This window comes from Podarcis vaucheri (assembly GCF_965113315.1).
Source record: "Podarcis vaucheri genome assembly, chromosome: 13".
Lineage (NCBI taxonomy): Eukaryota > Metazoa > Chordata > Lepidosauria > Squamata > Lacertidae > Podarcis > Podarcis vaucheri.
The window spans coordinates 17,588,199-17,604,797 of record NC_138751.1 but is presented as its reverse complement, the minus strand read 5'-3'; the positions used below and the strand labels follow the sequence as shown (position 1 = coordinate 17,604,797).

The 16,599-nt window shown below is 49.2% G+C and overlaps 1 protein-coding gene across 2 annotated transcripts in view; it reads right to left on the bottom strand.

The window, feature by feature from the left end:
• Positions 1-383: 383 nt before the first annotated feature.
• The window catches only part of TAOK2 (TAO kinase 2), a 39,635-nt gene continuing 23,419 nt past the window's right edge, over positions 384-16,599 (bottom strand). Inside the window, exons 17-20 of one of the 2 annotated variants that reach the window (XM_082195561.1) lie at positions 15,536-15,775; positions 7,901-8,113; positions 6,212-6,394; positions 384-4,454 (exon numbers count right to left, since the gene is read on the bottom strand). In XM_082195561.1, coding sequence (XP_082051687.1) covers positions 3,945-4,454; positions 6,212-6,394; positions 7,901-8,113; positions 15,536-15,775 — 1,146 coding nt within the window. In that variant the 3' untranslated portion in view covers positions 384-3,944. Of the gene's footprint in view, positions 4,455-6,211; positions 6,395-7,900; positions 8,114-10,714; positions 15,776-16,599 lie in introns of those variants that run through there. The other variant, XM_082195560.1, reaches the window with a different exon arrangement.

Below are 16,599 nucleotides of genomic sequence, written 5' to 3'. Positions count from 1 at the left end.
GTTTCAGGAACTCCACCCCACACATAAACATGACTTGAAAGGAGTCAGAATCCTTTAACCTCCCTGTATGTGTATAAAATGGGGGCAACTGACGTATTAATCAGTTATCCAGACATTAAAAAAAAAACAAACTTTAGCATCTTGTCCCATGGGAACCTGGGTTGGATAAGATCTTGATGCCTTGACCACACTCCCTCTCAAAACCCCAAAGAGACAGAATACTTTTTTTTTTAATAGTCAACATTTTTATTAAAAGATTTCTCACCCCACCCCAAAATCTCTCCTACTGGTAGCCCTCTAGAGAGCAACCAGTTCCATCGTTGTGTTCTCTTTCCAGTTTTTGCTCTCCCAAGTAAGATTCAAGATCACCCACCCCGTTCCTGTTTGTTTTTAAAAAGTGTTTTATTTTCTAATACATTCCATAGGACACATATGTCTAAGTTCCCCCCCGCCAACATTTTTTCTTCATATATAAAAAAAGACATACACACATACATACACACACTCACATTAGTTTTTAATCACCCACACAGAGGGAGACAGGAAAAAAACTGGGGAGGGGGAGGGGAGGAAAGCGCAAAAAGAGAAAAGAAAAAGACTGGAAGAGGTAAACTGTACATGGGGAAAGTTATGGCACCAAAAAACAGAAATATTTTTTTTAAAGCAAAAGGATTAATTATTATAATACATCAAGCCCCTCCAGCCCACCCAAAACCCCATTTCCCAATCCCAGGCAGGCAGAAATCACTAACTGAACACCTTGAAGTAACAAAAGATCCCATTCAGTTCTCCCCTCCCACCCCCCCCCAACCCCTCTGGTTTAAAACAGTGGCCTTGTTCAATCACAAAATTAGCTTGAGGAACTTGAAGAGGGTTCTGGGAGAAGTCTGAGAAGTTTAGATAGGATAATTTTATGGTTGTAGCCAAACCAGTGCCCTTGGGGTTGGGTGGGTGGGGGACAGGTGTGGGCAGCAGCGTTGGTAAGGAAGGAGGGGGGATTTTAATAGGGTTGTGTGTTGTAAAGGACAAGACTTACTTCAGCTGCTTACAATGGAAAAAAATTATTCAGTTCCTGGCCCAAATATGAGGGCGGAAATCTAAGAAACTACAATGTCTTCCACAGATAAAGAAGGACTACACCACATTTCCCGCCAACAGATGGAAAATTTCTACTTCCAGATCTTCCCTGGCTCATTTTACTACTTGTGATAATTCCATAACCCATTTCTGCTTTCCAGGAACATGAGGCTCTCCTCCGCTTCCACACACAACCCTTCGGACTTTCCATCCATCACTAGCGAGAAATGGTTTCCAGAGCTGCGTGATCTACCTATGAGATTAAAAAAAAAGTTTCCCCTGGTCTCTAGGAGCGATTTGTGAGATGTGGAAGTTTTGTTTCACGTTTCAAAAGAAGAAAGCTTGGATTTCCCCAATCTTCCTGAAAAAGGGGTTTATGTGGCTCCTTTTGTACAGTCAATGTAATGCCAACCCTGCTGGCTGATCCTTGGGCTTAATTCACACAAACAGCTGGTAGAACTTCCTACACTGTCCCACTTCAGAGAGCCAACATGGCCAAATGCTTCCAAATGGGAAACAAGAAACAGCTATGCATTTAACAAAGCCAGTGTGCCAGGAGAAGGCTACCCTAGAGATCATCTCCCCAGCTTCCAATTTTCATGTAAGCAGCAGGGGTATTTTTTAAAATATGGGTTCAAATGGTACAGTTTGATCACAGCTCTTCACCTGCTGTGGCCAAGAATCTAGTATTCCTCCCTACATGGTGAAAACTTTGAGAGATGGTTCAGAACAAAACGAAAAGGCGAAGACCAACCCCTGAAAGCTGACTCTGCACAAGAGTTCTCATACATGATTTCAACATGATGCCGCCCCTCCCAATTGGGCTCCAACTCAGAAGAGCTTTGAACATGCAAAATGCCACACCCCCCCCCAAAAAAGTCCTCCTTTAGCTGGCCAGAGTTGAAACAGCCCACTTGCAAAACTCCCTTCCCTCTTCGCCGGGCAAACCACCCCAGCGGCTTCAGGAAGTGTTCTCTATTGACTGGTGGGATATGTGGGTCTGACTCAGATAAATTATAGCTCTAGAGGAACTAGGGGCCCATTTTCCACCAGAGGTTTGGTTCTTAAGTACAGGAGGAGGAGAGGAGGGCAACTGGCCACAGATATATAGTTTGCCGATTCTGACAGGCTGACCCTGATCCCAAACCCTGGGTAGCAGGCCTTGGGGTTTGTTCATACTGGGTATTATGTAACCAAATAAGTTTTTTCCAGGGGGTAGGAACAGTTCTGGGGGTGGGGGGAATGTATAGGAAGGAGATGGGTTGAAGGTGGCTTCTGAACCGACAGGTGTCCTTCATTCTGCTGGGCACTCAGATTCTGCAGCCGATCTCCTGCATGCAAATACGAACTCAGGGCTGCAGATCTGGCGAGTCTAAACTGGGCAGGTGGGGTGCATGGGAGCGATGCTGAGAAGTGGCTGGAGGACAACGGGAATGACAGGAGGCGAATTTGTAGGGGGGCACGGTGGTTTCTGGGAGGAGGAGGTGGCTTAAGGGAGCAACTGGGTGCAACGGAAGGAAGCGACCCTCCAATGCCCTCGGCCGGGGAGGGAGCCTGACCTTCCAGAGGTTGTGGCTGGGCCAGGAAACTAAATTTAATGCTCAGGACCGGGTGGCAGAGGGAGGCCTGCCGTTCAAAGTCCCTCTGGGTGGCAAGAGTGGTGGGGCGGTCTTTCCTTCAGAGGGGGGAAAGAGATGTAATCCATGTGGGTAAGGTGGTGAGTATTAACACAAAAACACATCCCTGGGCTGGCATGGGCTAAAATCCGCGTCTCAAAACAGACATATGGGGCGGGTATGTAGAGGGCACCGTTTAAAATCTACATTCTGGTTCATGACAGGAACGTGAGGCCTGGTTCTGGAACCTCTTTCCCCGCTCCATCCCGTGGGACCAGCCTGGCGCCGTGACAGGAGGAGCTGGAGGAGGCCGCCTCTGTGAGAAATGGGGCGATGCAGATAAAGAGCCCAGAGCAGCTTGCAATTTACAATTCCTTCTCCAGCCACAGACTGTGGTGAGGTAAGGAAGGTTCTGGGAGCTGAGAACAGTCCAGAAACAACGGATTTCGGTTATGGTCGCCTGTGAACTCGGGCAGGATCAGAAGCCACTGTCCAGGCCTCAGGAAGGAGGCAAAGTTCTTTCACTGTCAGTCTGGTAATTCTATGCATGCACCGATCGGCCGCCACCAATGGCAATCCAGGGTTCTCCCAAAATCCACGCCCGTTAATTTAATTTCTCTCTCTCTTTCACTGCCTGAACTGATTGAAAGGAACCATGACGCAGGAGACACAGAACAGGCTCTCCCGAGCGCATCAGCTCTGATTGCAGCGCATGGGGCAAGCTATGGATGCACAATCAAGAATTCTGGATTTGCTGCGATGTGGGGGGCCTTTCTCCCCACCCACCCCTCGTCCTGGGAATATTCAGCCACATCCTGAAGACACAATTTAGTCTCCGCTGCCAGGGCACCGCTCTCTGCCTCTCCATCTACAGATTGTGGCAACGCTGTGGGAAGCGGCTGACGACCACCAGGGACGCAAAAAACCGATTGCCAACGTCACGTTCACAAGCTTCGGTGTCTCCATCCATTTGGCGGGGGATAGGAAACCACGATCTGAGGGCATGAGTGCAACCTTCCACCGCACAGTCCAATCTTCTGTGTCTCTGCGCTTGCAAGGTGGGTGGCAAGTCAAAGGCCACAGATGACGACTGAGGATCCTTCACACCGCGGTTCGGTTTCTCCCAGTTCTAGCTTGCTGAGCCCCAGCAAATGCGCCGCCCTCCTGCCTCCTCCTCCTCCCCTCCCCCTTTCCACCAGCCAATTCCCCCGTCTCCCTCCAGCAAAGTTTCCCTGTTCTCTCCCCATCGCCTCACGAGTAGGAGAAGTGCGACCCGTTGAGGATGTGGGAGGTGACGCTGGCCGAGCGGCTGATGCCCTGGTCCGACTGGCCTCCAGAAGCTGTGCGCCGCAGCGGCTGGGGGCTGTTCCTCAGCATGACCACATTGGAGCGGCCCCCAGGGGCGGATGACGTGGAGGAGGAGGAGGAGGAAGGGGAGGAGGAAGGAGGGTGGAGCCAAGCCGAAGGGGGCGGGGCAAGCATGGGGGGCTGCCGCCACGCGTGGGGGGCCCCGGCTGTGTTCTGGACACCGTGGCTCCAGTGGGAGCCGCTGCGGGGGACGGGGCGGGAGGGCCAGGGCTGAGGGGGGGCAGTGTAGCCTTGGTTGAAGGCTTCAGCTGGAATGCCTGTGAGCGCCATGTTGCTGAAGCCCAGGCGCATGCTCTCCGAGTCGAAGGCCTCAATCTCCCGGGCCTGGCGCTCCAAGAGGCTCCGGATGCGGTCAGATCGCTCATTCTGCAAGGCCAACATCTCCTCTTCGATCTAGAGGGTGAAAAGGCAAAAAAATTAAATAACACACAGAGCGAGTGAGTTTAGAAGGGAGATGGGGAGCCGACAGCCATGAAGGTTGTTGCTGGACTACGTCTTCCATGCTAGCAGCTTAAAACCCTTAGCACAGAGCAAGCATTTTGGCAAGCTCTTTTTGTAAGACTCTGCCGTGCTGTTAGCATGGCAGCTGCCCAGAAGAGCTCTCTGAGCAAATGCTCACAATGCGATTCGATGGCTGCTGCATCAGAAATAGACCCCAGTGAGCTCCATGAAGGTTGCTCTCCAGTAAGCGCGTATAAGATCCACTTCCTTGCCAGTACTCTAAGGCTGCAACGTCTGTGGTCAGGAGTACCTGGGAGGTAGCTTGTATAATAATGGGAACACAGCTTTCTTCCTTTTTAAAAAAAATGTGTTGTATAAATATTGCTATTGTGACAGTGGGGTTGGACTTCCCAGTTAGCTATAGAAAATGGCTACTGAAGCAACAGCACGGACACCTGGGTTTGGTTTAAGGAGGAAGAGAGTGTTTACCCAGGATGGGACTAACCGGTCTCAAAACCAGGGGTGAGGAAATCAGACACTGCTGGACTCTGACCCTTCCTGGCCACTGTGCACGCTGGCTGTAGTTGTTGGGAGTCCAAAAGCACCTGCAGGGCTGCAGAATCCTCATCCTGGCCGAGGAGCCTTATGGCTGGCTAGGGCTGGGTGATATATCATCCAAAACCGGCTTGAAGTCTGTATCGTGCAATCAGTTTCATAATTTTTGACTTGGCAATATTTTGCAAATCATTATGTGCGTGTGCGCATGCTATGCAAAAATCACAATGCTGGGAAAAACCGTGAGGCCAGCCAATGTATGTACATAGTTCCACCCTTATTTCAGACATTGTGATATACAGTGGTACCTCGGGTTAAGTACTTAATTCGTTTCGGAGGTCCGTTCTTAACCTGAAACTGTTCTTAACCTGAAGCACCACTTTAGCTAATGGGGCCTGCCGCTGCTGCCGTAGCACAATTTCTGTTCTCATCCTGAAGCAAAGTTCTTAACCTGAAGCACGATTTCTGGGTTAGCGGAGTCTGTAACCTGAAGCGTATGTAACCCGAGGTACCACTGTATCTGTATATTGCAAAGTGATATATTGCAGCGTTGAAAACCAGGTATCGCCTAGCTCTACTGCCGGCCACCACCAGACCCTTCGGACTAGCCTACGCAGAAGGACCCCGATACCTCATCTCTTCCTAATGAACGTGTAATGGGCTTTCAACTGTAGCTTTCGATCCCTCTCCATTATTCACCTTACAGCAAGCCCATCAAGTCCGCCGTTCCCCGAGCTTTTAAGGAGGGCTGACTTGCATCGCAATCAATATGAAAGCTGTTTAAACCATCACGGCTCTCCCTTTCCCAGAGTGCAGTTTCACGAGGAGCTCCGGGGATTCCATTAACAAAGCCCAGTGCAGTTCACGCAAGAACTCTGGTTCTCTTTTGCGGGTGGGGAGAGAGAGAAATAGAGAAGGCAGCCGTGAAGGCTTTCAATCCCAATTAAAAGATTTGGTGCAAGGCGGCCTCAGAAGGATGGATGCCTTTGGGGATCATGGGTTAGTATTTTGGGAGCTTGGAACCAGGGGGAAACTAACACTTCTAGCCATCTGGGTGAGGGGAGAGGCGTGTAGGTCTGAGAGGTTGGTGCCGTGGGTTAAGGAACCAGGACTGTGGGTTTTCCAAGAGGAGGAGGAAGGCTGTTTGCACATACCCTTTGCTCCAGCAGTGCCCGGCGGATGGATACCCTCTGCTCCAGCTCCTTGATCTCCCGTTCATGCTGCGCCTCTGTGTGGATCTTGATTTTGCTCTGATAGGCGTTGAGCAACTCCAGCTCTTGTTGCAGCTGCATGCGCAGGACCTGGTATTCTGCCTCCTGCGTCTCGTCCAACCGAAGCTGGGAGGGGGGAGAAAAGGAGGAGATAAGGAAGAGGCACACAGCAGGCTCAGGGCTGACTGAGGGAGAGGGTGGCTGTTTCTGGAGAGAAAGGCTGACGCTCTTCACCCAACACGGCCACAAGGCCTCTCCCACAGTTGCAGCAGCAGCTTCTGAAGCAGGGCTCAGACACGTTTGGCTTTGTCCCCGAACAGTAAAAAATAAAACACCGGTCCCCCACCCTGCTTTGTAATGCTGTCACGGGGGAGAACCCATGGGCACCAGGTCGATTGCTGTTATTGTTGTTATTTAGTAATCAGTTAATCAATATACTGTTTTTCATCCAAGGACCACAGGACAGTTCATAGATCAAAATGGAGCTTCTGTGTGGCAGGTTGGTAAGAGCTACATAACAAGGGGGTGGGGTGGGTGGAGAATCAATAGGTGAAGAAGAGCCTTCTCACTTCCAAAGAGAAGCAACACCTGTGGAACTTCTGCCTAGCAGGTGTGAGAGTCACATGAGACACGCCTGGGAAAAGGGGGCACACCTTATTGTTGCGTAACAGGTGGCATATTGATCCTTGGCCCTTTGTACTCAAGAGGTCAAGCTCTACCTCGGCCGTCACCACTCTCACTAGGTAGCTTTGGTTAAGTGGGTCTCCATCAGCCTCAGTAAATAAAAAACTAAGATCGACCAACCTCAAAAGGATGCTTTTGAGTGAGGAAGTGATACGAGATGGTGAAGCACCACCAGGAGCATTGTATGACCCAGGACACATCCGTACTACAAACTCAATGTTTTAGTGATCCATCCCTCTTCTCATGGAACCCTGGGAATTGTAGTTAGGCAAGGTGAGCTTGAGCTCTCAGAGTACTGCCGGCATCCCTCACCAAACTCTTCTTTTTTGGATTCTTTTTTGGTGGCGTTGAAGGAAGCATGACAGTTAAGTGGCCTAAAACCAACACCATCTTTTAGGGTAGGTGGGGTCCTTCACTACTAGCCAGAGCTGCATAAACTGCACCAAGGAAGCCCAAATGCTGTGCCCTCCACAAAAGTACAGTCAAACCTTGGTTCCCAAACGGCTTAGTTGCTGAACAAATCGGCTCCTGAACACCGCAAACCCGGAAGCAAGTGTTCTAGTTTGTGAACGTTTTTCGGAAGCCGAACATACGACGTGGCTTCCGCTTGAGTGCAGGAAGTTCCTGCAGCCAACTGGAAGCCGCGCCTTGGTTTTTGAATGGTTTCGTGAGTCAAACGGACTCCCGGATTAAGTTCAAGAACCAAGGTACCACTGTAGATGAAACAAGTTAATTCACCCAGAAGGGCTCTATTTGCAAAATACTCTCACAGATTGGAATGAAGGGAACAAGCATGGGGGATACTCTCACTGGAAGGGCACAAAACTCAAGTTTTGCTGCTTGATTTTTAAGAGCATAACGAGAACACAACTCTCCCCTCGCTGACGGAGAAAGGGGTCAGTTCCCTCCTCCTCCCCGGGGGCAGGGGGTCATAGTGGGGGTACCTACGGCCTGGGTGGAGAGCATTTCATTGATGCTGTGGTCGTACTGCTCAGCTAGGATGGCCAGCTTGCGGGTCTGCTCATCCTTCAGGCGCTTGAGGATGCCTTTGTGCTCGCTCTTCGGGGTGGTCTCCAAGAGGTGGTTGCGGAGGGCCTTGTATTGTCGTGTCTGGATCTTGCAGGTGTCCTGGAACTGCTTTTTAATTTGCAGCTCCTTGGACTGGGGTAGGAGGAAGAGAGAGGAGGAGAACGGGGGAGAAGAACCAAAAAGAAAAGGCAAGCCCAAGCAACCAAAGGAGGGAGGGGAAGAATGGTGAACAAAGGATGAGAGTGCGAAAGAAAAAACGGGTGGGGAAAGAGAAGAACGATGGAGAGAGAGAGAGAGAGAGAGAGAGAGAGAGAGAGAGAGAGAGAGACAGGAGCACGTGTTAGACAAACAACTCCCACCAGTAGGGTTTTGGTGGGGAGACCCTGTCCTTCATTTAACCAAGCGACAATTCCCGCCAAAGGCAAAGCCACTTAAATGTGACGTGTTTCCTAGAGTGCAGAATGTCCCAGGTTCAAAATCTCTGGCATCTCCAGTTAAAGGATCTATATGGTGAGGATGCACTAGACCCAAGCCTGCAGAGTCCAGAGTATACCAGCCAAGAATATGCAGCACTCAGCTGGGCAGACCAGCAGCCTCACTTGGAATCGGGCAGCTTCATATATTCGTTATAGGAGAAAGGCAGGATATATGGGGAAGTATAGGTGATTATGACAAAGCAGCAGTCCTGGTGCAACTAATGTCCAAGTAGGACCATGCTGAGAGTTGGCTGAAGGGCCAGCAGTCTTGGCTCTGTTCACTACTCCTGTTCTAGTATGAGCTCCAACAGTGGCAAAAGGACTTTTCAACCCCCCACTCCACCCCCAAGTAGGATCAAATATTGGCTAAGTTCGAATTCTCCCCTTCCGCTCTTCAAGGTCCTAGCTGCTTGCGTCTTGGGCTCACACCCACAACCGAGATGCTCAGGGGGAGAACTTTTTTAGCTGAGCCTCTGCTGCTGTTCACACAAAGTAAGGAAGGGGTGTAACTCAGAGAGTGTGTGTGCATGTGTGTATTTTGTGTGTATTTTCCCCTGTGGGAAACACTAGGAAACAGGCTGAGCCTTCTGAGCCCCCAAGTAGCCCAGTCCAGTGCTAAAAAGACACAAACACACTCCACACAAGGTAAGGCCAGCAACCAAATTAGTGTTTAACTGAAAGGCAAGGTATATATATATTTTAAATCGTTCAAAATCCATTTTTGTCTCCAGCATTTGTTTTACTGAATGGTCACTGTACACCAGGCGACACGTTTCAGAGCCGTCCTTTATCCGAGACTCTCATTGGGACGCCTTCCGGTTGATCCCATTTGGGTTAGTGAGTGGGGAGGGCTCAAACCTTGCCACCCCTTTGAAAAAGATACCTCTTCTCTGCCCCCTCCTTATCTAAGTAGTGTTCAGGTTCTTTAAGGAATGCACTGGGGCTGGAGAGAGTGTATGGGGTGCACCACAAACATTTAAAACTTCCCAGTTAGAAGTCAGAGGTTAGGAGAAGGCAAAGTTGAGTTTCTATTTCTGTGCCACCTCCTTGTTGGGAGGTGGTCTACAAAAATGTTATCATCAAACACAGAGAGCCAATACCAAAGTCCCTTGTGTTATGAATGGGATGAATGAGGGCGAGCGCCTTACATGGGCGCCAGGAATGGGAAGACAGTGGTGTCATGGGGAGGAAACTCTTGTGCCTCAGAAGGAAAACTGAGCCTCACAGCCGGGAGGTCAGGGAGGAAGATGCTTAAAGATTAAGCAGAAGGGTGCTTTTTGAACTGAGACTAATGTAAGGCAGGAGGAACACACACACTTTTGTCACTGCCATGGCTGGCCTCTGGGAGAGGTGACCTTTATCATATGATGCAGCGGGAACCCACCTCAATGTGGGTCTGTGTTTATTTTGGAGCCCACATGTGTTATTTTTGCTTGGAAGCTGTGTGTGCAATTATTCTGCGGTACTCCGGATTGCAGAGAATAAAGGCTGGCACAAGTCAAGCCGCCCCCCCCCCCCATGTATTCACACAGGGCATAAACCACCAGGAGGAATTCTAGAGTGATCCTCACAGAGATGTTCGCAGAGGGTTGTACTACATGCATAAAGAAGCCTCCCAAAGCAACCTCCCAAATGGCACCCAAAAACTGATTGCCTGAGGCAGCTGCCTCACCCAGATGCACATTTCCATGACTCAAATGTATTGCTTCCCAATGTCCCTTAGAAACAAGTGCATTAGCTACCAAGCTGATTGGGCTGTTGTTCATTTCGGGCGGTGGGGGTTGCAGGAGTGTGGGGCACGGCCCTCAAAGGTTGCAGTTCCACTTTAGAACATATAGCAGCAAATGGAAATGATGTAAAACAGGCAGGCTAATAAAATTGACCAGATTCATTCCTCCCCTCCCTTTCTCCTTGGGTATTCTAAATAATTTCAGGAACATTCCCACCGCCCCTGAGTGTAGAAAGTTATGGACAGTTACAGCTTCTCAGAGTTAATGAGAAACAAAGGTAATATTGGGGTGCAGAGAGGAAATGCATAGATCCCCTCCGATTCAGGTTTGAATAATACTCCAAACTTTTACAAACATACAGTGCAAAATTTCAGGGAGAGGAAAGCTTAAATACAAGGTGTTTGGGGGCAACAGAGGTGTGAAAACAGACTCGTAGCCCAGCTCCTAAGCTCAAAGTGCCTCATTTTATTTTTAAAAAAATTGAGAAATAAATAAAACCAAACTCAAAACTCACAATACAGAGGTGGTGAAGTGTGGTGCAGAATTCTTTTTATTTTTCCTTCAAAGTTTCACATGCATCCACAACAGGGAAGGGAGAAATAAATAAACCACAGATGAATACCTTCCCCGCACAAAATGGGAGAAATAAATAAAAAATATTTAACAGAGAAAAAAAATGCAAGGAGGATAAGTGGGAAACCACAGCTCAAACGCACACACACAAAATAGGAAGAAATACAAGTACACTATTAAAATGGACAAAACAGAATCTGGATCAATGAAAATAAGTTTGGCCAAAAAATGGAGGAATGCTAAAAAATAAATCCATGATTTGAACAAAATAGGAAATAAATAAAAAGAGACCACAGATGAACCAAAAAAGGGAGAAACACGGGACAAGCACTTGATGTATAAAATGGGACCAAAATTAGATAGATAAATGCAGAATTAAGTTGGGGATAATCTCAACTTGGGGTTTTTTGTTTCTTTAAAGGCTGTAGTAACAGAATCAGACCACAAGCTGGGGGGGGGGAATGTAAAAATGCACGAAGGAAACAATTTAAAAATGAGGCACCAATTAAACCAGAAGTGTAGGCTGTTAGTTACAAAATGATTTAACAGCATAAAACACGGTTGGCGTGTCATGGGAATGTGAAAAATCCTTGCTTTGTCTGGGAATCTAAATTTACTAGCTGTAAAAACAAGTGACAAAAATGGGATTTACTCTCAGATTTGGTGTGTTCAGGATTACTCTCTAAAGATATTCAAGCTCAACCACCCCAGTTTGGCTTTTTAAAAAAATGTTAATTTAGTGCCTATTTGGCTGCCAAAGATCAACTTTTAAATAAGTCAGGTTTTGTTTCCAAAAACAAAGAAACCACGTCTATCAGCAGCGCTCTTCATATACGAACTTGATTGAGATATTGTAGCGTCTGGGTGGTTACCTGATTAGAGCATCCTTTCCCACCTTTGTGCTCTCCAGATGTTTAGGGCCCATCAGCCCAGCCAGCATGGCCTGGAGTTGTAGTCCAAAACATCTGGTGGGCACAAGGCATGGTAAGGGCTGGGATAGAGAGTTAAAATAGGCAAGGTAATCTTTTTTTTTAAATGACACAAGTAAATCACTGCAGGACTACGGGAGCTTCTGCATTACCCAGAAATCCTTCAACACGGTTGTTACTTGTGTTACAAAAGGCAAGCATCTCATCCAGGTGTGAAAGGGCCAGGCACTCTGATGCCATTGCCACAGCTCAAGCTGGGGGTGACTGAGGACAGAGATCCCAGAGTAATGAGGGCATTCAGATCCTGGAGTAGGAAAGGTGGAATAGTTGGCTCCCTGGGAAAGAGGAGAGCTTGAGGCACTGCTATCCCTGGAATGGTCCCTGGGCTTCAACAAGCTGCAAGGAGCCAACAAAAAGGTTGGTTCACCACCTGAAAAACTACCAACCATCTCAGCATTTGGGGAGGTGCTCAATGGCAAACTTAACTTTTCCATTCTTACATAGGTCCACTAAAGCAAACTGGTTAAAACCCTAACCATTACTTCAAAGTCCTGGCTTGTGGTATTTGAAGATTTCTTTTATAAGGGCAAGAGAGAAAGAGAGTGAGAACTGCTTGATTGGCCCATTGTGCTTTCAAATGAAAAACCTGTAGCAATAAGTTGGATTAAAAAAAAATATTCTCCCGTTTTCAGTCATTTTTTTATAAAAAAAATCTCACATTAGCTCTTTGTCCCTCCCCACAAAAACTGGTTTTATATAAAACTTAGCAAAAAAAAAAATTCACATACATACACAAACATAAAATTAAAAGTCAGCTTGAAATATGTACATTCAAGTAAAAAAAAAAATGAAGTGAAGGGAGGTTGTTACAATTAGGGTGGAAAATGATAAATATATATATATTTGTAGAACGGTGGAAATATATATATTAACGGCGAAAGAATCACCTAAAATTAGTTAAGCCCTTAGGAGCTGGTAGGAGTCTGATTTCTTGAAACATGTACACCCCTTTAGGTTTGTAAGTTTCCAGATTGATTGAAACAAGGTTCAGTGGGGGAGAGGGAGGGAGAATGATAAAATTTAAGGTGATATGGATCCTGACCATTTAAGGAGCTGATAATGAACAGAAGCCTATTTATTTTGATGACTGTATATTCAGCCCCAGAACCCGCTACCTTCTTTGGGGGTTCTATGTTTGAAGGAAATGGAGGACCGTACTTATCCCCTCATTGCTCAAAGTAGGTTAAAGATGGAAACAAGAGTGCCTGGACTTTTAAAAAAGAGGTTACTGGAAAATGGTTGCAAGAGTGGAGTATTCTGCAAACTGCAGCCCCTGCCCCCTTAGCAAACTCCTCTTTTCATTGGGGAACATTGAACAGGACCTTTCGAACTCAGACACTAGCACACATGCACCTCACACCTCACACCTCAGTTCTAAGGGGCTTGGAAATCTCTTCAGCTTAACCCACATCTCCACATCTTCTCCCAGCCGGCTGGAACGGGAGCCAAAAAATACCCAACCCACCCAAACACAGCCAGCTCAAAAGGGCGTCATCAGGTGATTCTTTCCTCGTTAGGGTAATGAACACTCAACAACGCTCCGCCCCACCCCCATTGTGTAAACCAATAAGGAGCTAGAACAAACTTCTGGTCCTCCCGCAACTTCAAAACTCCTTTTATCAAAGGCTCAGAGGGATCCCTGGCCTTAAGACATTGAATTCTCTCCCCTTGCTGTTGGGTTCTATATACCAATACCACAACACTGGATGGAAAGTAGTAGGTTTTCAGCGTAAATACTGTCGCTTGCTCTGCCTGATCTATAAGTCCAGAGACTGGCCAACCTCCCAGAATTCTGTGTGCGAGACCAGAGGACCAGGATGCCAGAGTCCCACTGGAATGGACTGTTTCACCGTTTTAGAACAGGATGTGGAGCCCTCCAAGGGCTCCTCATCTCCAGGGTCTCCTGGCAGGCTGTCTTCCTTGCACACTTCTCCTCCTACTAATGCGCCTCCCTGACCCTACAGAATGCCCCCGGGGCCTGGCTGTCAGGCGGGGGATACGGGAAGGCCTTTCCTCTCGCAAGACATGCAGCCCCTTGAGGCAATGCAGGGCCGAAGGAGGCAGCTGAGCACAAATCACCTCCGTGAGGATCTTGTTGATGCTGTAAATCGGCTTGGCAAGAAGGGCCGCGGCCTTGCGGTGCCAGGGCAGGGACGGCTGGCGCTGGCGGGACAGCACCGGGATGCGGCTGCGGAAGCCGCCTTTGTTGGTTTTGGGGAAGAGGCGGAACAGCCCCTGCTCAGTGACCAGCCCCAGGCGCTGGAGGATGCGGAAAGCCGGGCGTGGGAGACGGAGCAGGGCCAGGAGCCAGAAGCGGCGGGCTCGGCGGGGGAATCCCCTCAGGCTGTGCCGTGCGAGTGCCCCCAAGAGGTAAAGGGGCAGGAACAGCCAGGGAGAAGCCAACAGGTAGGAAGCCAGGAGGATGACAGGAACGTACAGGCGCTCCCTACTGGCACTCAGCCCCACCACACCCACTGCCCCCGCCATCTTGGCCAGGAGGAGAAAGGACGCTCCGGAAAGGAGGAAGACAGAGTGCAACAAGGTGTACGTAACCCCCAGGCCCACTAGAGCCCCTTCAAGGGCCAGGAGGATATCCTGAAACCCGCCACCCTGCGCCCACAGTGCCGCGAGGAGCAGCAAGAGAGTTGGCGCACATGGGTAGGCAGAGACTAACAGTGCCAAGACCACGCAGAGAGCATGGGGCAGCATGGCTGCCACGGGAGGTGGGACGGGGTGGGCTTTGCTGCTGGCCTGCTGGCTGTAGGGGTCTTCAGGGGCTGGGCAGCCATCTCCTGGGCCTCGCAGGGCCCCCTCTTCGAGGACAGTGGGTAAGGCGTGAGAGTATAAATTGCCTTCACATGTGAATGGATCCAGCTTATCAGCCTCTTGCCCATCAGGCTCTGGAACGCCTGGCCGCCCCCGAACGGACAACAGAACCCCAGAGCCCTCTCCAAAGTGATCCCGCACTCCAAAAAACCTCTGGCTTACTTCTAGATCAGCAACTCCCTCTCCACAGTGTTCTTGCTGTTTCAAGCTTGTTTCACCGAAATCTGGAATCCAACCTTCTTTTCTGTCTAGATCTAGGACTTCCTCGTCCTTCCCATTGAGCCAAAGGCACCCCTGTCTCTGCTCTAAAGCAGCAGCTTCCTGCCCATCTGGAATTTCGCTTGCCAGGCATTGCCAATCAGGCTTTACGTCCCCAGAACACTTTGATTCAGGCACCAAGGCCTCCAAACCCTGCTCACCCAGCTCTCCAACCCCCTTTGGCGACCAGTCCTGTACAAGACCCCCAATACGCACTGCATCCAGTTCTAGATCCTCCTCCTCCTCCAGGCCATACTCTAAAACCACATGCCCATGGCAGTCTAGCTCTGGCTCCAGAACCCCCATTTCATGGCTACACTTCCCTAAAAGGTTGGGACATTTTATTCCTGTGTCTACAACAACACCCTGAGTTGGCTCCAGAACCTCTCCAATAGGTTTGCATCGGCCTAGATCATCATGACAAGGGCTACCAGACTCCGAAACAGCCGATTCACATCCTCTTGAGTCTAGTGGCGCAAAGTGTGCGCATTTAGATTCTGCATCTGCCGGGCATTTCTGAACCCTGGCTGAACAGTCACAGGGACTAGGCCCACACAAGTGGTCCTGCAAGGGCTCTAGACTTCCGTCCTCATTTGTGTCCATTTCCACAACCCCTGGGTGCCCCTGCCCTGGCTCCAGACCCCTTGCATCCTGCCCGTCAGGGCACCACTGGCAGCAAGGCGGGGTGTAGGTAGCACCTACTTTGAGGCTCTTAGGCTGCTGCCGGACCTCCATGGCGTGTTTCTGGCGCAGCTCCTGCTCCCGGCGCTTGTTGTACTCCAGCTGGTTGGAGAGCTCGGTTTGGTGCTGCAGGCGGGTGAGCTCCGTGCGGGTGCGCTGGACGGTGTGCAGGTGCCGGAACTCCAGCTCCTGCGTGGATTCGTGCTGGCGCAGAAGCATGGCGCACTCCAAGTCCTTCTGGGTCTGCTTTTTGTTCAGCTCCTGAGGGAGGAAGCAAGGGAAAGGCGTTAGAACTGCACCTCCAATGGAGACTCGCTTCTTCCTGGCATCAAGGCTCTTAAAAGGGTCAGCATTCTTTCTTACATCCAGGTTTCCATTCTTCTCCCAAGGGCCCGAGAATAACAATTGTCTCATTCCCCCTTGCTCTAATGTCAAGGGCTGCAAGCACTCTCCCTCCAAGCCTATCAAAATACAGAATTTGGGACTGGAGGCAAAAGCCAGCATCTTGAGCAACACCCAGCTCTCCTCTATTTTAAAGAACACTATTTTCTAGCAAAGCTTCCAGATGATGCTGGAATGCAGGTGTTGGTGGTTAGGCTCTATGACTAGTATAAAAAGGAGATGCTCAGCAAATCAAGGAAATAGTTTATAACAGTTTATATAATGAGGTTTGTGAAGGTTTTGCAGAATTTTGCATGTGCACACATAGAATTTGTATTGCTTCACTGCAGAATTCATTGTTTCGGAGAAGAGATCAACTTGCTGACACCATATTTAAGCAGAGGTGGCCAGCGGCCACAAATGCATTAGAGCTAAACGGGCTCGGCCCTGTATACCAGAAGGAGAGTCTCTGCCCCCATCGTTCAGCCCAGACACTGAGATCTAGTTCCGAGGGCCTTCTGGCAGTGCCCTCGTTGCAAGAAGAGAAGTTACTGGGTAACAGACAGAAGGCCTTCTCGCCAGTAGCACCCTGTCTGTGAAACACCCTCCCATCAGATGTCAAGATAAAGAACTACACAACTTGTAGAAGACACCTGAAGGCAGCCCTGTTTTATTGTGTTGGCAGCTGCCCAGAGTGGCTGGGG